The sequence below is a fragment of the Protopterus annectens genome, chromosome 9.part0 (genome assembly GCF_019279795.1).
Source record: "Protopterus annectens isolate FY-2018-M chromosome 9.part0, PAN1.0, whole genome shotgun sequence".
Lineage (NCBI taxonomy): Eukaryota > Metazoa > Chordata > Ceratodontiformes > Protopteridae > Protopterus > Protopterus annectens.
This window is the reverse complement of record NC_056743.1, coordinates 1,437,160,543-1,437,182,589: the sequence shown is the minus strand read 5'-3', so window position 1 is coordinate 1,437,182,589 and position 22,047 is coordinate 1,437,160,543. Positions and strand designations below refer to the sequence as shown.

Below are 22,047 nucleotides of genomic sequence, written 5' to 3'. Positions count from 1 at the left end.
CAGGGAAGAGGCGACGGCAACAGACACCGGACCAGGACTTTGGAATTCAGGCCTACTGCGGGTAGCCTGCCAGCAGGATAACCCAATTGTAATCACTGCAACAGTGAATACACTTTAACATCTACATTTATGGTAGGTACACAACTGTACTTTTTGTTCCCCTTTCTTCAGACCCATCTGCTGGAGGAACCTTGGATTCTGGATCCAATTCCAGACCTTTTGACCCATTTCGGGGGAGTTCCATCCTTCTGTCCAAACCCTCAAGTTGACAGCATGGCTGCTCCAATTCCATGCTTAGCCAGGTGTTGCTCCTTTTCCCTTGCAGTGAGTCATATTCTTGCCTCTTCCCATAAACCGTCCACTAGGAGATTTTATTCCAGTAAGTAGAAAAGATTTTCATGCTGGGCTGCTGGACACAACATATAACTTTTTGCAGCTCCTATTACTGCAATTCTAGAATTTCTTTCCAAAATTTTTGATGAAAGAGCTGCAGCAGCTACTATCAGAGTTCAGTTGGCAGCCATTTCTAATTTCCATACTGGAGAAATGGGAAGTTCTATTATGTCTCACAGGTTATGTAAAGCTTTCCTCAAAAGTACTTCCCTACTCAGACCCATGAAACCCCCAGTCCGTTAGGACCCAAGTCGTGTTCGAAACTCCGTGATCTTACCACCCCTTGATCCTGCATAATCTTGTGATTGGAAGTATTTGTCGTGGAAGACTCTCTAGTAGCCATAACCTCTGCCAGAAGGGTATTGTTGTTGCAATCACTTTCTGTTCGTTCCCCTTGTATCATTTTTCACAAGGATGGGGTATCCTTGGGAACTAATCCCTCATTCCTTCCATAAGTCTGTTCAGAGAATAATATAAACCAATCCACTGAATTGCCAGTGCTTTTTCCAAACTACAGTGACAAGGTAGAGTATAAATGGCATCAGTTGGATTGTACATAGGCAGTTTGTTTTTACCTGCATAAGACAGGAGACCTCAGGAAATCCAACCAGCTTTTTGTGTCCTTTTCTGACAAAAAGAAAGGCTTGCCAGTTTCCAAAGTAACTTTGTCAAAGTGGCTGATTATCCTTCTCTTACAGTAATAATAATAAACAACTACCATGGAAGATAAGAGGACATTCCACAAGAGCAGTCTCAACATCCTCTGCCTTTCAGACCAGACTTCCTATTGACTCTATTTGTACAACTGCCACATGGGTGAGACCTCATACTTTTGTCACTCATTACAAAGTAGATGTGGCCTCTTGGAACAGGTCTTCCTTTGGATCCACTGCATTGAAGTATTTTTTCCTGAGTCACCCTGGGATAAATGTGCTAGGGACGCTGCTCCAATCTGCAAGAATTATGGTGAGAGAGGACAACATAACATTAAGAAGTTATGTACTTACCAATAACGTTCCATATTTGTTGTCCATCTTGCCTACATTCTTGCATACCACCCTCCTACCCCATCCTGTGTTCCTTATAATTATGTACTTGGTTATGATGATTTGGAGTCTGTTTTTTTGTCTCATGCCAATCGTCTGTGTGTGTGTACACGTGTGTATATTTGTTTATATAATATAATTTCTGGTGTAGTTATTAGTCTAAATCTTTCACTTGCAAACAAAATCTGGGGATGTGGCCCAGAGCATCATGGGATAGGGGTTAGCCTCAAGCCAATAGAAGCTCTCTAGCATTGGTGTTCGGCCGAGTTGGAGCCGTGAACAGCTCCGAACCCACCCTGCAAGAATGTTGGCGAGATGGACAACAAACATGGAACGTTATGGTAAGTACATAACTTCTTATTTCGTGGGTTCTCTCCATAAATAGTATTTTGTTGAAATAGTGCCAAATTGCTAACACATTTACCTGCGAGTCCCGGCAGATTGTGTAAATGGTTTGGATTGGCTAACTTTGGAATACTGTGCATGCGGATAAATGGATGAAGTGACCGTAACTGCCATCTTTTAGAAAGGAATCAGTTTGTCACTGTTCTTAGTCATTGAAGAAGCCCATTGCAGTATGTTAAATCGTGTTTAAAAGTAACCAGTTGCATTTTAAGTTGCCTGTGTAAGAATTAATGCATTTTTGATCATTTAAATGTACCCGATCACTAAGAGTAGTGTACTGCCTTTTATGAGTACTTGCCCTTGTAATTTACATCGTAAGCACTGCATTTTAGAAAAGGCCAGTTTTGATTTTATTCATCTGACAGCTTGTAAAGCATTCCCTGATGAGTTTCATCCATTACTAGTAGTAACTTTTTCTAACGTTTTAACCTGTGTATGATCTTGTTGGTGCAAAACAGTTAAGACCATCTTAAAAACTTCATCCTTCCAAAAATTAAGGACTACTGCCTGTACCTCTCACAGTTCTGTCTTTGACAACATGGTACTAGTAGCAACTAAATGTCTCCCACATATCCCCTGTGCTGCCTGCACCATCACCATGCATTGTGGCATCCAGTCTTCAGGGGATAAAACTCCACCAAATTTAATTTATTTATTTTTAGGAATAATTATTAGTTGTCTTTTGGCTTTTCCCAGTTAGGGGTCGCCACAGCGGAACTCTGGTCCGCTAATGATTGGCAGTAGATTTTTACGTGCCGAGTTGCCGGCCCTGACACACAACCTTCAACGAAGGTGCGCCCATTCACACATGTCTCCACACAGAAGACACTCTAGCTGAGAATCGAACAGGACAACATCTTACTGTGAGGTGACAACGGTATCGCAGCACCACCACCGCAGTATAGGAATAATTATTAGTAATACATTTAAAGAATACTGAATGCTGGGCATCACTTTTCAGTGGCCTATAAATTGATTTTTTTAAGTTGATTCTTTGATTAAATTGTTACGATGACTTTGATCAAGGAGCCAAGGCAGAGCTTTATCGAAAACCAGAACAAAACGAGAGCACAAGCAAAGTTTTTAATTTTGCAGCAGATTAAGTATTAAAAAGTTATATGGCCATAGAAAAAGGTACTTAAAAAATGTCTGTCTATTTGCAGAATGCTCAGTGGTGTCATTTTAATTGATCTTAACATCTTTTCTGAGCTGTGATGAGTTTCTTTTTTCAGAAGCTCTTTGCAAACATTTTTCCCGCATGCTGAAAGTCCCCATATCACCTGCATTGTTTACAAGTGATGGTTTAGCGTGTAGACATTTTGTCTGATTAGTCTGGTTCACTCATGTGAGTTAGAATGATGACCTTGTACATTTAAGATGCCCCTATGTTTGGTATGAAGGGCAGTTCTTAAGTGCGAGTCTTCTGTATATTTAAAATGACTAATGCACTGTTTCATATGCACTAGTAGCAAATCAGTTCATACAGTGTTGAAACATATGCCAGTGACTCTCTGATACAGTATATTGACAAAAATTACATGTCTCACAGCAGACTACATGCACGCACACAAACACGTGTGTGTGTGTGTGTGTGTGTGTGTGTGTGTGTGTGTGTGTGTGTGTGTGTGTGTGTGTGTGTGTGTGTGTGTGTGTGTGTGTATATATTTGCATTGCAGCAATGAAAATAATGTATTAAAGACAATTTGTTCACAAGACAAGAACAAGAAAACCCGGGTGAAACTATGCTTTTTCTGTTTTGAGAAAGCAAGTTGCCCATTAATCCTGTGTATGCTTTAATTCTAGGGATGTATAGAGTGTGAACTTAGTTGAAAGGATTGTATATCTCATCACAAAACCAGACTCTTCTAGGAGGCTTCTCAGCACATTTTTTTTCTCTCTTTTTGTTTTGCATTTTTACAGGAATTTAGACTGTGGTGATGGTGGTTAATGAGAAGGGAGAGAATCATGTTTGGCAGGTTTAGGAATTTCTGCAAACTAGAATTTTGTAAACTTCATGCTTGGTACAAATTTTTAGAAGAATCTTGGGGGGGGGGGGGCAGAAAAACAAGTATTCACCTGATAATTCTATTATGCACAAATCCACAGACCGTTTATGGAAGACTAATGCTTTACTGAATTCCACATATTTATTTGCAGATACAATGCCTTCATTAAAGGTGGGACAACCTTAGAAATTTGTTTCTTCATTGGTTAAAATAGAAGGCTTGGAGTCCTTAAGGTTACTTCAGAAAACTGATTTGAAAGGGAAACACAGGTCTTTGTAATATTTAACAGATTCAACTGCAGCTGCCCTGCGTTACTTAACTTAATCATTGAAAATGGAGTTCTTCAGATGTGATATTTTAAACATTTTGATCACACAGAGAAAAACTGTAGTCAGTATTTTAGTAAGTGTTTTACGTAGGCCTCTCTAGAGTGATTCTGTTCTTGAAGTCTAAAGACCTAGTTTGGAGGTAATCAAGATTATTTAAAACTGTTCAAGGGGTTGTTGATATTGGTGTGAGGTACCAAGGCAAAGCACTTACTCCGTTACTTTAAATCTGTGCTTTGGTTTTGTTTGTTGAGTCTGTGTTATAAGTGAGCATCATGAGTAGTAGCAAAAGTGAAGTTAAGTACTTTTGTTATACAGTGGCTATTTATAAAAATACAAGAGTCTCAAATTGATGCTGCTACAACATGTGAAATGCAAGTCTAAGAAAGGGAAAAAGGTCTTGCTAAAGATTCACAATAAGGTTAAGTGTATTCAGTACTGAATGCCCATGTTTTTCTAAATTCAAATTTGGTATTTTAGAGGTGGTCCCCAAGTATCCTAGAGGGTGGCTGGTGGGAATTGAACTTAGAATTAGCTGAATTACAATGGTAAATGAGGTTGAATATAGTTAAGGCACCTGACATCAATATCTCATTATCAGTGCTTAAAAAGAGGGCACTAAAGTTATAAATTATTACACCACCACCTCATGTAAACATACGTTGTGTTTTCCCGGTGTATCCCTTCTGTTATGGTTGTTTTACAACATTTTATAATACATTTTATTAATATATAGTTCAACATTGTGTTAACATTTTATTTTTGCATCTTAACAGCATATGCTTCTTTTATTAGGTTTTTAGTAATATTTTATAGTAACATACTTTTGAAGTGATTTTTTTTACTGTGCGCATTCAAGTTTGTGTATGATGTTTCTTGTAAAAAGCACTGATCACTTTTAAATGTTGTGGGTGTAGCAACCAGCTAATTGATTCAGTATAAAAGGAAGGTGTAATGGCTGTTCTGATGGTCACCTTGCTTGTTGTTGAGGTTGGTAAGTGCTTAACAGTCTTTTTTTTTTTTTTTTTTGTGATTTAATCAAACTCAGCTGTTCAAATGATCCGGATTTAAAGTTTTGCATTTTGGAAACCTGAATTAGACTTTACTCTGTGGAACTACATAAGAGGATTTTGCTGTTTTATGAGTGTTTGTGTACTTTGTTTGCTAGTATAATGTACTTCTTGGTTTTGGCTCTTACCAAAGAATTCCTGGGTCAGTGACTACATGTATGGAGTTCTTTTAGTCTCCTGTGGATTATAAAATCATTTGCTGTGTGCTGGAGCTTTTTTTGTCTTCTGTAGATTCACTTGCTGTGTGCTTGGAATTGAAGGGACCTGCATAGCCTTTTGTCTTCTTTGGATTCACTTGCAGTGGGCTTGGCATTGAAGGGATTTGCCTAGCAGTTCATTGAGGATTTGCCTAGCATTTTTCACTAACTGAACTTTACCTTCAACCTGTGGAGCACGAGTGAAGGAAGTACTCTGTGTTTTTTAACAAGATTGGGTTTTTAGCAAGATTATATTGACTGACATTGCATTTCTCTGTTAAAGCTAAAAGGAGGTCTTAGTTGCTTGTATTTAGTTGAACAAGCAGCAAAGTTCCTTTGTGACTTTGTTAAATTTCTGTGCATCAAGTGTATAACAAGTTCTAAGCTTTTAAGCTTCAACGCAATGAAAACAACCCTAAATTAGACTGTTTTACAGCTTGTGTAAACTACATTTTGGGTTACAGTACTACATTACTGGTTTGTAGTATTGCACTTTTTCAACTCGTTTTACATCCTGCAAATTTCTACCTACAATGCAGAATTCCCAAACAAACACAGAACAATGAGATTTAAAATCTAACACAGTTTTAATGCAACGAGTTGGTGAAATACAGACCCAGCTTAACAGGCAGTGGCGCTGGAAAATGCCCCAATGTATTTTCGGAAGTGTTAACTAATCCGAGACTTTCCTGAGTCACCACTTGATTGAAGGGGAAGGCCTGAGGTGAACACTGTGCCTAGAAGACCTAAAGTAGATTTGGGACTTTCTAACAAAGATGGTTTTAATTTTGAACAATGGGTCAAAATGAACATTTGTTTTGCCTGTTTCTGCTCCCATTCTCCTTACTGGTAACTGCCTAAAACTTTTGATTATAAAGTGAAGGACTTCGAAAGTAAACTTTTTAAAATGAAAGGGCTGCAATGTGATAAGTTGTACTTAATCGAGAGCCTTAAAAATAAAAGGGTCCCTAGAGACTAAGACTTTATAAATTTCCAAATGGCTTGAAGGCAGGATCTGTGGAAACAGACAAGCTTATAAATATGACAGATTTGGCTATGACCTGATGTCCTTATTATAAGGAACAACAGTGTAAAAATAAATGTATTAGATGAATTAAATGTACTTAATGATGAAATCATGAATGATTTATTATTTGAACACAATATTGTTAGATATGATAGTGTGGCTAAACAAGTTGATAGGAAAAAGAAAAAAAATAGCCAGGGGAAGAAAGTGACTACAATAAAAAAAAAAAAAAAAAAAAGCATATTTTACCAAATGCATATTTTGAACAAAATGGTGCAGGGCATGACAAATAGTCGCATTCCGAACAAGAAGAGGAATATAAAGTGAAAAATAACAGATTTGATGAGGAGATGGATGAGTATGAGAGAATACCCACCATTAAGAATGTCGGAATGGTTGGAAAATAAAAATTGACAAAAGGAATTTTTTTTTTTTCAACAACCCAGACCCAGAGGGGGGAGAGGATCTAGGTTTATGAATTAAATCATGAATTAAACCTTGGGGTGAGTTGTGTGGAGGAAAAGTATTAAGGAAGGAGGGGTATTTAAGTATGGCAATTTTAAGATATTTAATTACGCTGACTTAAAAGTAGATAAAAGCTTTTTTACTTTAAGTAAGGGGTATAAATTTGTATCCTGCTTTAAGGCCATTTTGTAGAGGTTATAACTGAATTAAATCTGTTTGCAAGGAGGTTAAATTTGAAAGAGTTTTTTTAAAGACTAGAATATTCAGTGTGAACGCTGGGATAAATTGAAAGAAAAAAGTTTTCAACCTCCCCATGCACCCGACAATATCTGCATTTGAAGGAGTATGCTCTATGGATTTATATTTTTCAATGTATTTGTAGACACTAGTGAAAAATGCAGTAGCACCGATTTGAATATATGCTTAAGGATTCATGGGACCTCTTATCAAAAATAGAACATGGATGGCACATTGAACAGATGTGTTGTACAACAAGCGATATTGTTTTATTTACATCCAACCCCCATCAGGAAGGTATACAATTTGAAGAAGCAATAGTCTTACCAGGTTAGATGAAACCTTGATTAGATTTATTATTTTGGCCATTGAAGTGATTCTGGCCAATAATGACACTTTTGAGGGCGCTTATTTTAAGCAATTCGGGAGAGTAGCTATGGGTGCAAGTTGTGCACCCATATTTGCTAACCTGGTGTTATATGTATGGGAGGCCAGATATATAGTTAACAGCAATTTCTCTGACAAATGGTTATTTCCGTTTTTTGGATGACATCCCTTTATAATTTGGAAAAATAAGGAAGGAAATAATTAATCTTTTTTTAGAATATATTAACAATACCCCATCCTTTCTAAATGTACGGGTAATTTCAGCAATGAGGCCATAAATTATTTGGACATCACCCTTAGTAAGGACAATATTAGGAGAAAATTCACTACAATAATATATAGAAAAAAAGACCTTTTCTAATAATTATGTAGATTTTCAGAGTTGTCACCATGGTTGCAACGAGAAATGTGTACAAGGGGCAATTAGTCAGAGCAAGCACGTATGTGCTCCAAGTTGGAATTATTTGAAATGGAATTAACCAAAATCAGTTCACTGTTTATAGAAAGGGGCTACCCTAACAAACTAATAGCTGATACTAGTGGTGAGCTAAAGCAGGTTGGGAGACAAAGATTAAGCCATTATTTGGTAGTAAGGAGATGTCCAACAAAGCCAATACGGAAGGGCATTCTGCAAAAATGGGGATGGTGATTCCATATGCATCAGATAGTAAGATAGTCGAAGAATTAGTGATCAGGAATTGGACTATTTTTAAGGGCAATGTGGAGGTTATGAAATATGTAGGTGGGGAGCCCAAAACAAGATGGGTAAGAATTGTAAATCACTGTTTGAACAAAGCATTATTAGAGATATTGTACCCAACAAAGGGACCACTAGTTGTTGAGCCTGCAACCAATGTCATCACATATTAATGCATAACACCCTTGTTTTCGAAGGTATACCCTTTGAAATTAGGTTGCAGACAGGTAATTGTAACACGAGAGGTGGTGTATACATTGGGATTTGTGTTGGATGTGGGCATTACTATGTTGGTAAAACGGAAAGACTTAAAAAAAAAAAAAAAAAAAAAAATATATATATATATATATATATATATATATATATATATATATATATACACACAAACATGTATATGCTATACAGAGAGCCAATAATAGCAATGCCCTATTTAGACCGTACTTAGTCTAAATTCAAATTTGGTATTTTAGAGGTGGTCCCCAAGCACCTATAGGTGGTTGGTGGGAATTGAACTTAGAATTAGCTGAATTACAATGGCACATGAGGTTGAATACAGTTAAGGCACCTGGCATCAACAATATCTCCTTATTACCAGTGCTTAAAAAGAGGGCACTAAAATTATAAATTATTACACCACCACCTCATGTAAACATATGTAATTTTGTTTTACTGGTATATCCCATCTATTATGGCTGTTTTATAATATAGTACATTTTATAACTTATTTTATTAATAAAATATGTACAAAAGCAACAGAACGAACCAGTCAAAATCCAGGCAAAAACACTAAAGTCAGTGTCGCTGTATAAGCACAAAAGTCAGTAATGCTGTATAAAAGCACAGCAGTCAGTAATGCTGTATGAAGTCATTCATCATTGATGTATGAAATCATTCATCATTATTATTGATGAATGACGAATGATTTCATACAGCATTATTGACTATTGTGCTTTTATACAGCATTACTGACTTTTGTGCTTATACAGCGACACTGACTTTTCTGCTTTTGCCTCTTGCCTGGATTCTGCCTGGTTCGTTCCGTTGCTTTTGTACATATTTTATTTTTGCTAGTTATTTTCTAGCAACAGAAGATTTACCTATTGGGCTGCTGGTTATAATTTTTATACTACTTTTTATATTTTATTAATATATTATATTTTTTAACATTGTGTTAACATTTTATTTTTTACATCTTAGCATATGCTTCTTTTATTAGGTTTTAGTAATATTTTATAGTAACATACTTTTTAAGTGATTTTTTTTTTTACTGTGTGCATTCAAGTTTGTGTGATTTTTCTTGTAAAAAGCACTGGTCACTTTAAATGTTATGGGTGTAACAACCAGTTAATTGTTTCAGTATAAAAGGAAGGTTCTGAAGTGATAATGGCTGTTCTGATGAAGTCCCCTTGCTTATTGTTGAGGGACGAAAGCTCTTAACGGTCTTTATTTTGTTGTGATTTAGTCAAACTCAGCTGTTTAAATAGGATTTAATGTTTTACATTTTGGAAGCATGAATTTGACTCGACTCTGTGAAACTACACGGGTTTTTACTGTTTTGTGAGCATTTCTGTTTATCTTTTTGTTTGCTGGTATGATGCGCTTCCAAGTACACGGAGCTTAAATCATCTCTACATAAAACAGCCACAGTTGAAAGGTTTAAGAATATTTAATAAAAAGTATTGTCTTGTGTTTTATTTACTAATTCAACACAGTGACGAGTTCAGAAATCACATGAAACACATTAAAACAACATTGTAGGATAGTCCGACATAAATACAGAAAACGGACTAGTCTTGCTATTTCTGTCTACCTCTAAAAGAATAAGATCTAGATCTACTTACAAGGCAAAGTGCTGGTGAGTTGTCAGCTTCAGAACAAAATGCTAAATCTTTTTCTCTGAGAAAGTCTTAAATTGATAATACACATTACTGCTGAGATATTTCAGATTACATCATTCTTGACACTTCTACTTAAGTTTCCCAGGCTCACAGAACTTAAAATGTTAACATTTCTTTTTGTAATCTGCACCTGCCAGGAAGCCACACCAGTAAAATACACTTTACATGTAAAATCTAGTAATTATCTCCGTCTTAGAACAATACAGAATTTCCTAGCCCAGACATGTCTCCTAGCTTGAGATCCGTCATAAAATGCTTTACTCATCAGCTTTCTTCCAGCAGGGTGCATTGTCGTCACCTTTTTGAAGTTCAGAACATAACACAGTTTTATGGATCATATTAATGTTTACATTGACACAGAATTATTTACAAAATTCTATCTAGCTAGGCTGTCAGCCATCACATTCCCCCCCCCCCCCCCGAGAACTCAAGCTAGTTTTCAAGTGTCCCCTAAGAAACATTGCTTGAGAGGGTTGAGTCTATCTGGGTATACCCTACCCCATTCCCTGTCTTGAGAGCCCATCTGCATTGGCATTGCTCATTCGACTGTGGTGCTGCACTGACGTATCATATGCTTGCAACCCTAGGCTCCACATTAGTAACTTGGCATTTTGCTGGCTGGCGCGCGCTGTAACCGTGTTGGGGGAATGTGATCTGTAACTACAGTGAATTTTTCTTCCATAAAGATAATGCTGAAGTTTCTGCAGTGCCCACACTAGGGCCTTAAATTGTCAGTTCCATATGCTTAAATATCAGCAGTTTCTGTTATCACAATTAAGAAATAAAATGTCTCAACCTGAACAACCAGATTTGAAAGAGTTGCAGGATATGATGCATAGTGCAGAACAAGTGGGTAAACGCACCTTACAATGTGGCTATGATGCCCTAGAGCAGGAGTGTCAACCCCGCATGCCCGGCATCTGCGACCCTCAGAGCTCTTCCATGCCCCGCGACCCTTAAATTTAAATTTAATTTTAATTTAACTTTTTTCTGTGTGTTTTTTTTTCATACAGCTTCGCTGGTATGCGTTGCGCGAAAACACAGTTTCGTCATTTTTATAGTTCTGGTAAAGCTGAAGGAAGGACACTGACTACAGTTACACTACAACATAGCAAAAGGTAAGGTAAGTAATTTTGTAAGTTTAATAACTAAACTATTTAGTTAGGACCTGCACTAATTACTCCAAATCTGACTTGGATCAATCACCACTTAATCTAAGATGGTCTCTACACTAGGCCAAACAGATTTACCCAAAGCATAAATGAAATGCAGAAACAGTATCAGACAGTGCAGAAATAACCAATTTCTTCATATCTTTGAAAAAAGGATTCAAGAAATTTACAATGAGAGTGAAGCAACTTTCTTGAAACCATTTTGAGAATACATTAGTAAATAGTTATAACTAGAGACCAGATTGTAATTATTTGTAATACACAATGTTTTACCTTCAATGATGTACTGCAACAGATCAGAGTGTTTTACAGCTTTAAATCTGTAGCATGCATATTAAAACCAAACTTTTCTTTCTGCAAACACATAAACAGTTGTTACTCTTCATTGACAAATTTTGACAGTGTTGGTGCTGCACAATATTATGAGTCTTTATGATAATGTATAACATTAAAGAACAGATAGATTTGTTTACTGTATCAGTACCTGAGACTTTCTGTATCTAAATGACACTCATTTCCGCTCTGTCTATGTAACTGGATTTGCACCCAGGTTGTGCAGATGAAAAGGGTCTTTGGACCAGTCTACCCACCTCTTAAACAAAGTAAAAGAAAATCTGCTTCAGTTGAATGAACATCTTTAAAAGCGGATAGATATTTTTGACAGGAATAATGTGTGTGTGCGTGTGTGCGTGTGTGTGTGTGTGTGTGTGTGTGTGTGTGTGTGTGTGTGTGTGTGTGCTGCAGTGTGACATCCAGTCATATCAGTTGTTAAATTTTGTCAAATAACAAAATTTTGTATCTACCTTTAATGTCAGAAAGATGCAGAATAGACTTTTCTTTTTGCTGATTTCAGAGTATCTTTATATATCATAACTAGATTCCAGGTCATCTGTGCCCTAGTCCATCCCTGTTCCTGTATAACTGCTCAGCCTGAATCCTTACTTGGTCACTTGACTTGAAACTGCATTATAAAACTGTCAGTCTCGATTTCCAAGAATAAATCTCTCTTTGTACATCTCAGAATTATAGAGCCATCTATCTCCCTGCTCACCCAATTAAGTCCTGAGTATACCTCATACCCTTTTGCTTCCACTCAGTGATTCTAACAGCAGCTGCATTTACAGTTTCCTGCAGATAGCATAATCCTGCCCATTTGGAGAGACCCCCTGGATTTCCCTTCAAACATTTTTATATTTCCTCATATGTGTTGTTGTCATCTTTACCCAAGTAACCTCTCTTTTGCAGAAAAGCACCACAATTTTTTCCAGTTTACCCATCTAAGGTGGCATATTTCTTATCTCCTGCATCACTTATGTAACGAGTGCATTTGATGTGTAGTAGAGTATCAGACATATTGTCTTTGAAGTTTAAGTTATGTAGGTAGTTTAGTAGGAATTTATATGAAACCATTTCAAAAGTTTAGGACAGAGCTAAGAACAAGAAGCCCGTAAATTGTCCTTTATTATGATTCTGGTTGATGGTGTTTTGGAATGCTACTAGGGCAGATTCAGTGCAATGGGTTGGTGTAAAGCTGTGTTGTATTAAGAATAACATATTCTTTTCTGTTAAAAAGTGATGATCTGTCTACATATGCATCTTTCTGCAACCTTTGCAAGTAATGATAATGTAGCAATGGGGAAATATGATAATTTGAGTCATGTTCCTTCTTGTGAATGGGGATAACATGAATGTTTATATATCGTTTATGGATGTATGAGTCAGTTATAAAGTGATTCATAAGAATCTCATAAGATTTGCTATATAAACAGCTTTTTATTAGAGAACTCGCACTAAGAAATTATCTGGAGCTAGTGAGCTTAATTTTAATGTTGGAATAGTTTCTTAACTGTTGATGGAGATACTGGCTGAAGTGAGAAAAGTTCTGCATTTTTTTTGTTTGTAAGAGGACTTAGTAAGTCGTTGTTCTGTTGAATGTGATGCATTTTCCTCTCTTAAAAAAAAATGCTTAGTTTTAATAACCTAAATGCAATGCAGACAGCCTACTCATCTCAGAAATGTGCATCATCATAACCCTATGATTACTAGTAGTGTCTGATGTATTTACTAGTGTCTGTGGATTGGTTTGGTTGATGACTTTATTATCTGTGGTTTTAAAATGATCTTGATGACGTGTCATCACTTGACTTTAAAAAATTATTTATTGCACCTTGTGTTATGCATAGTTAGATTTAACTGTTTTTTTTTAATAATTAGAATGAGATATTGAATTTTAGGGCAAATATTATGCATTTATTAATTTATTTATTGTTCAAATTCACCTACAATACAGCCAGTGGGCCGACTTTGTATTAGTCCGCATAAACCTGGGGTCTTTTGCTCTTTAGTTTATGATGCGTTGTTTTTTTTTTTTTCTCTTCAGTTTATGTGAGAGACCTTTTTGGTCCAGACCATTTCTATTGACTCAGTGCGGCCCTTGCAACTGAAAAGGTTGGACACCCCTGCCCTAGAGGCCTCAAGTAGAGCTGCTGTGACAGGATCAGTCATTCGTAGACATGCCTGGCTTCGAGAACAAACATTGCCTGACCATGTTAAAGCTAAGCTACTAGATGCTCCTTTACAAAAGGATGTACTATTTGGTACTAATGCTGAGGAGATACTACAGAAAATGGAAGAAAAAGCTAAATCTATGCAAACTGTCAAAGCTTTTCTACAGGTTCAACCACCACGTTTTAGCAGAAATTGGCCTTAAAAGAACTGGTCATTTCCAGCCACGGACAAGCCACAAAGAGGTAGATACAGGCGCACAAGGGGCAGAGGACAACCTCAAGGATCATATAGAGGCAGACAATGGCAAACTCCAGCAACAAGAGGTGGCGAAGACGGTGCACAGCAATACAGGAAACAAACCCAATGACTTCCCCCTTTTCATGCCAAGCAAGTCTCAGCTGGCAGCACCCTTGGGAGGAAAGCTGGCATTATTTACAAGAAATTGGCATATCACAACAGACAAATGGATCCTGGACATTATAAACAGAGGCTACAGATTTCATTTTCACACTCTTCCAAAAATGAGAGGCATGCCGAACCTGCCACACAATTAAAAGGGCAGAGGCTCAAATACAAATTTCAAAGCTTATGGCCATGAAAGCTATTCAAGAGGTACCTACTCACGAACAAGGTCAGGGTTTTTATTCCAGAATTTTTCTGGTACCAAGGAAAGGAACCGACTGGAGACCCATTTTGGACTTATCCATCCTAAACACATTTCTACTCGTACCAAAATTCAAGATGCTCACATTACAGCAGCTTCTTCCCATGCTGGGCAAGGAGTTTTGGCTGGTAACATTGGACCTCAAGGAGGCATACCTGCATGTCCCAATCAGACAAAGCTGCAGAAGATACCTCATATTTCTTGCAGGTTCAATCCACTATCAATTCTCTGCATTGCCCTTTGGCTTATCTACTGCGCCCAGAGTATTCATGAAATGCCTGGCATCAATAATTGCCTACTGCAAGGGATACAAATTTACCCTTATTTGGACGACTGCCTGATCCAAGCGGACAACAAGCACATACTTCTGGAACATCTGGCTTTTGTAAACAGCCACAGTTTGGAAACAATGATACCAATAATTCCATGTTTGCAAAAAGAATTTCTATGGTGGGCCCATTGCCCTTTGGCTTATCTACTGCGCCCAGAGTATTCACGAAATGCCTGGCATCAATAATTGCCTACTGCAAGGGATACAAATTTACCCTTATTTGGATGACTGCCTGATCCAAGCGGACAACAAGCACATACTTCTGGAACATCTGGCTTTTGTAAACAGCCACAGTTTGGAAACAATAATACCAATAATTCCATGTTTGCAAAAGAATTTCTATGGTGGGCCCAAGCATAGGTTCATAGGTTTATACTAGGCTATCTGCCCGAGGGCATTTACAAGCCTAGCCCATAGTTTTGTGGCTTACGCCACCCCTTTAGTATGGGGAACTATACCCATTATTTTGCTGTGCCTCTGTCGAGCAGTGACACTGGGGTAATCCCTGGGGTATATCTGCGATCTCCCATCCATTGGTCAAGATTTCTCTTGAACAAGGCCAGCAAGGTGCTCTGCCTCACATATACTGGGATTTTGTTCCACAGCATAGGGAGTCTTTGGGTGATGAATTTATCCCTCCAGCACGTCCTATTAATAGCCGTGTCGAGGTTTAAGTCTCCCGCCCTTGTGGCTCTGACGGATCTAGATTTTTTGAGGTGAAGCATATTCATCAAATCTGGGTTTGACATGGCCTTGTATGTCAGGCACAGGTCACCTCTGAGCAAGCGGTAAGCGACTGAATAGAGCTGAAGTTCTTTCAGTCGGGCAGCATAGGACAGATTTTTGAGACCCTTTATCCTTTTGGTGAGGAACTTTTGTGGCCTCTCCAGCTGCAGCAAATGTCGGGTCAGATACATTCCGAATGGGGCATTGTACTCAATCATTGGTCTGATGAGTGATGAGTATAGGGAAACTATGACCTCCCTTGATCTAGATGTGAATCCCTTCATGATAAGGTGGGCAATGTAGAAGGTCTTCCTAACTACTTTAGCTACATGGGTGCCGAATGACAGGCTACTGTCAACCTGGGTCCCCAGGTCCCTAATAACTTCTTCTGTGCTCAGTGGATTGCCACCTATATGGTAGCTAGGGGTAACCTTGTTTTTCCCGAAGGGTATGACTATGATTTTTTGGCATTTAACTTTAGGCCATGGCTCTGGCACCAGTTATCCGTTTCTGTGAGACCCTTCTGAAGGATATCTGTGTCAGATGTGTTTTCGACTCTGGCCCAGTTTGCAGTCATCTGCAAACTTTGTCAGCCATAACCCTCCTGTGTTTGCTTGTACTTGGAAAAGTAGATGCCAAACAAGAGTGGGCCCAGGACTGAGCCCTGTGGGACACCACTTGTGACAGGCTTTGAGTCTGACATGGCGCCAGCAACTCTGACCCTGTGGGTTCTGTCACTCAGCCAGTTTGCAACCCATCTTGTGATGTATGGGTTAACATTTAAGCTGATGAGTTTTTCAATGATACCCGAGTGGGGTATTGTATCGAAGGCTTTTGCCAGATCGAGGTAGGCTGTATGGACTGCCTTTCCCTCATCAATGGCTTTGGTGACTGTTTCGAAAAAGTCAACCAAGTTTAAAAGGCATGATCTGCCTTTGACAAAGCCAAACTGGGTTGGATCCAAAGTCTGCAAATTCCCTATGTCTTTATTTGAGATCCATTATGATCCTCTCCATGGCTTTGCAGATAAGGCTTGTCAAGCTAATGGGCCGGTAATTTCCAGGGTCGGTGGAGGCACCGCCTTTATGAAGTGGGACTACTGTCGCAGTGCGCCACTCCCTGGGTACGTATCCAGAGGTGAGACTATGATTAAACAGCTGTCCTAGCTGTGGGTTTAATTCCTCATTGAGTTCGTGGAGCACGCAGCCAGGGACACCATCAGGTCCCATGGATGCTGTGTTTTTTGCTTTGGAGAGAGCAGTTCTCACTTGGGCGTTAGAGATGTTTGGGGGGCTGCAATCGTTTGGTATAGATATCTCTCCTTTTGGGGGGGGGGGGGGGAGAAGTTTGCACTGAACCTGTCACCAGTATGTTGGCAATGTCTGTAGGATCAATAATCTTCACATCATTTTGAACTAGTTCTGAGCATATCTGGGAGTTTCCTCCCAGGTTTCTAACATAGCTAAAGAAGGCCTTATGATTGTCTTTTGAGTCTTTAGCTATTTTTCTCTCAAAGTTTGCTTTGGATGATTTTATGAGAGCTCTTAGTTTTTTACTTGTAGTGATCAAAGGTGTCTTACCTTTTAAGGATTTTGCTCTATCTTGTAGTAGCTTCCTCCTTTTGTTGTAGAGTTTGTTTATGGCTGGGGTCCACCAGACTGGACGCTTGCCTTTGGTACAAAGAGTCTTTGTTTTGCTTGGGATTGCCTTATCCATGCAGTCCTGTAGGTGCTAGTAGAAGGCATTTGCAAGTGATTCAGCAGCTTGGGTACTGTTTTCCGCCGGCTCGGGGGCCTTAAAGGAGACCACACTAGTCTTAGAAGTGTGAAGTCTGCTTTCGAGAAGTTCTTTACTGTGGTCTTTTTTTATTTCAGGTGGGGGTGGGATGAGGACCTCCAGCGAGATTAGTTTGTGATCTGATCTCACCAGTGAGGGGTATACTTCCGGTGTTGAACATTGTGCTCCCATGTTCGTGATGATGAGATCAAGTATGTTTTCTCCTCTTGTGGGGATGGTGACTAGTTGTTCCATGGCATTTGAGTTTATGAATTCCAGGAACTTTTGGGCTAGGGTGTTTGGGCTTGAGTAGTGTTCCCAGTCTATATTAGGGTAATTGAAGTCACCTAGTATGATGGTGTTTGGAGATGCATTTATCCCCTCCAGTGTTTTCAGGAAAGCCATGTGAGGTTCCTGAGTTTGTGAGGGTGGCCTGTAACATGCTACAATTTGCAGAGCAGTCTTGCCTATGGTTAATTGCACCTGGATGGTCTCCGATGCATCGTGCGTTGCCACCAATCTTGAGGTGTGGGTGTCCTTGATGAATATGGATACCCCCCCTCCTTTCTTGGTATTGTCCGGATTTGGGGCCGGAACGCATGATATGAGGTAAAACCTGATAGTGCTGGGGTGCTCTCAGGAGCCTTGAACCAGGTTTCTGTCACGGCACAGACATCGATGTTCTCCATACTGAGAAGGGCCTCGAGTGCATGCATTTTGAGATTGAGACTTCTGGCATTGAGCAGCATTACCCTTAGTTTTTCCATTTTGTGTTCTAGGGTGGTAGGTTTAGAATTTGAGCCTTGCCTAAAAAGGCACTATGGGGTGGCAAGAGCCTTTGCCAATATCCGAATCCCAGGGTGACAGGTGCAAGCCGTCCCTTTGAGCAGCGTGGCTTGTCCAGCATGTCATCCCAGGCAGACAGACATTGGATCCCCTTTGAATGACACCAGAGTTTGAGCCAATTGTTAAAGCTGATCATCTTATCTCTGTATTGTGGCATCATTCTTGGTGAAGGTAGGATACTGCTCAAGGTCAGGGTCATACCTGCCTGGGCTACATAATCAGAGAGCTCCTCAATGTCTCTTTTCATGTAGTCCAAGGAGGTACGTCTCAGGTCGTTTACACCAGCGTGGACAATGACTGTGTCGTATTTGTACCTGCTATTGAGAGACCTGAGTGCTTGCGTTATGTGGTGGATTCTAGCGCCCGACAGGCAGCTTACTGTAACCCTCTCCTTACTCAGTCTGGTGAGCGGGACGTCAGTGTGTCTGACTATGGAGTCACCAATGACTAGTGTGTCTGGCATTGTGTTTTGTGACTGTTTGACACTCTGACTGTGAGGTCTATGTGTTGCAGGTGTTGTGTTTATGAGGTGGTAGTTGTTTGGGTGTCTGCTTTGGTGGCCTCTGCTGTTTTGGTAGATTTTTGATCAGAGCCTCCGAGTATGTCTTTGTGTATTTATGTGTATTATTTGAGGTTGTGATGGTACTATGTGAGACTGGGTCTATAGTGTGTGTGGTAACCTTCTCCTCCTGTCTGGTCTTGCCAGTCCTATGTTGAGAGAGCTCAGCCTCCAGTTTGGCCGTATAGTTGCATCTCTCGCATGTATTTGTGTTTTGTGGGAGGAGGAGAGGGTTGTCTGTATACATGAGGCAATTGTAACATTGCCTCAATATTCCCAGGTTCACCAGCTGAGCAGGAGAGGACACTAGCAACTGATCCCTCGACATGCTAGAAGGAATAGACAAAAAACTTTAAAAGAGATTCCGGGGGATGTGGGTGTCCGAGAAATGGGGTTTGCCTTTTTGGGGTACTATCTATAACAAGAGTGCTGTATCAAGGTGATAAGTACTGTAGGAGCAAGTGCTAGGTTTAACAGATAAAGAATACTCTACTCGGAGACAGGTAGAGATTATCTTTTTAGTTATAGGATATGTTGATTAGATCAGTAGTATAGTTCAAGGAAGGTAGTTTTAAGGGAAAATTTGAAGAGTGGACTTTAGGTAGCCCTAATAGTTTAAATCTGCTTAACCGGCGCTGCCCTAGTGTGCAACGGTAGCAGCTCAGCTAAACCGCAAGCGCGTTTAGCGTGTTTTATATCAAGGGGCTGAAAGAAGCTAGGAACTGGCCCAAAACGACCAATAGACTACAAGTTACTGGCTGAAACCTCACAAAACTGGACCAACAGGCAGCTCAATGTTTCCCACTCCCACTGGTAAGCAAGGGAACTTCCTCTCTTCCAAATTAGGCAAAGAATCAGTAACAGGAACTGCAAACAAAGTCCAGGGATCAGCAAGCTCTGAAACTGGACTACTCTACCTCAGTAAGGCGGGAAAACAAGAGATTTTTTTTTTTTTTTTTCAGAAACAAGCAGAAACAGATACAGTAAACACTTATAAATGCTATAAATCAGCTATCACAGCCTACACAAACAATTTGCAACAATTACAGATTTTAAAAGTAACAAACTGAAAAATCAAGTGCAATAACAGAATAAATGCAGACAAACAATAACAATGTATCAGCAAGCAGGCGAAATACAGTTGCTAGATAAATAGAAGTGGAAAGCCACAAAAAATATACTTAAATCAGGTAAAGTCGCTTTTTTAGCTCTCTGAAGCTTGGATTACTCTGCTGGCCACCACGAGGATCTGTGCTGAGAAGGTACAAGCTAAAAAACGCGCGTTTAGCGTATTTTATATCGGGCTGAAAGAAGCTAGGAACTGGCCCAAAACGACCAATAGACTACAAGTTACTGGCTGAAACCTCACAAAACTGGACCAACAGGCAGCTCAATGCTTCCCACTCCCACTGGTAAGCAAGAGAACTTCCTCTCTTCCAAATTAGGCAAAGAATCAGTAACAGGAACTGCAAACAAAGTCCAGGGATCAGCAAGCTCTGAAACTGGACTACTCTAGCTCAGTAAGGCGGGAAAACAAGAGATATTTTTTTTGGTTGCCAAACAAACACAGGTCTTCCATTCTGCAAGCCTCAAGCAAATCAAGTAATCACAACAGATGCCTCAGAATACGCCTGGGGGGCGCACATGACAGACAGGTGCTTTCAGGGCAAATGGTCCTAAAAGGAAAAGCACCTTCACATCAATCAAAAAGAAATGCTAGCAGTGATAAATGCAATTACAATTTTCAAGGACCTCCTGCATCCAGGGCAATTATTGATAAGAACAGACAACACCACAGTAATGTGGTACATAAACAAGGTGGAACACATTCATACCCCCCTGTGCAGGCTAGCCATGTCACTTTGGAACTTGGCTCTGGAATGACAAATCTAACTTCAAGCACAGTACTTGCCAGGATTGGAAAACATGCTGGCAGACAATCTAAGCAGTAATATGACAGATCCACATGAATGGAAGTTGCATCCTCAAGTGTTTACAAAGATAATCCAAGCGTGGGGAAGACCAGACCTGGATCTCTTCGCCTCCCCCAGGAATCATCAATTGAAAAAGTTCTGTTCAAGGACCTTTCATCCAAAGGCTTGGAGAGTGGACGCCCTTTCTTTCAGTTGGGCAACATGGACAGTTTACGCTTTCCCACCTTTGCCTCTGCTGCCCAAGGTGCTCTTGAAAGCAAGAGCTGACAGACCGAAGATGATACTGATTGCTCCAGACTGGCCAAGGCAACGATGGTACCCACTCCTGAGGAGCCTAACACACACTCCTCCCTGGACCCTACCTCTAATGCCTCTTCTACTGACTCAGCACAGCTACAAAACTCTTCACAGTCAGCTGAAAACTCTCAATCTAGCTGCATGGAAAATTCCTTAACACCACAACAGACCCTACTCTCCAAAGAGGTGCAGGATGTCATTTTGGAGGCCAGAAGGCCATCTACTAGAAAGGCTTACTCCGCAAAATGGAAACATTTTTGCGCTTGGAATGAGAAAAAAGGCCAGGATCCTAGAAAACTGAATTTGCCTCCGATATTACAGTATCTAGCTGAGCTGTTGAATAGTGGACTTTCATTTTCCTCCATCAAAATTCATGCCTCAGCCATTTCTGCAGAATACAACACTGATCCACCCTTATTCTCTCACCCACTTTTAAGACAGTTCCTCAGAGGAGCTAAGAATATAAGACCTCCAAGGAAACAACCAATACCAGCCTGGGATCTTAACTACATTCTAGAAAAATTAACATTGCCTCCCTTTGAACCAGCTGCCTCAACAGATTTGCAATATTTGTCCTGGAAAACGGCCTTCCTTCTGGCCATTACCTCAGCTCGTAGGGTTTCGGAACTACAAGCCCTCATGGCTGTGCAGCCCTTTCTCATCTTCCATCAGGACAGGGTTTCCCTATGAACCAACCCTTCATTTATGCTTAAGGTAGTATCCAGGGTAGCTTTAAATCAGGCCATACACTTATCTACCTTTTACCCCAATCCTCAAAACAAAGGGGAAAGGCTGCTACATTTCTTAGACATCCATAGACAGCTACGTTACTATTTGGACAGAACACAGCCCTTCAGGAAATCAGAACATCTTTGTGTCCTATGCTGTAGGAGCTCAAGGGAAGCCAATTTCCAAACAGACAATTTCAAAATGGATAGGCCATTGCATATGGTTTTGTTACTTCTTTCATGGCAAACCTGTTCCTACAGGCATCAGATCCCACTCCACAAGGGCCACAGCTACCTCTACAGCCTTCCTCAGAGGAGTCCCTACCAAAGATATTTTGGAGGCAGCCACTTG

At 39.7% G+C, this 22,047-nt stretch overlaps 1 protein-coding gene across 1 annotated transcript in view; it reads left to right on the top strand.

Moving 5' to 3' along the window:
* TCF7L1 (transcription factor 7 like 1) overlaps positions 1 to 22,047 on the top strand; it is a 580,879-nt gene that overhangs the window by 287,634 nt on the left and 271,198 nt on the right. The window contains exon 6 of the mRNA XM_044084398.1: positions 19,338 to 19,379. Within this exon, the coding sequence (XP_043940333.1) occupies positions 19,338 to 19,379 (42 nt within the window). The remainder of the gene's footprint in view (positions 1 to 19,337; positions 19,380 to 22,047) is intronic.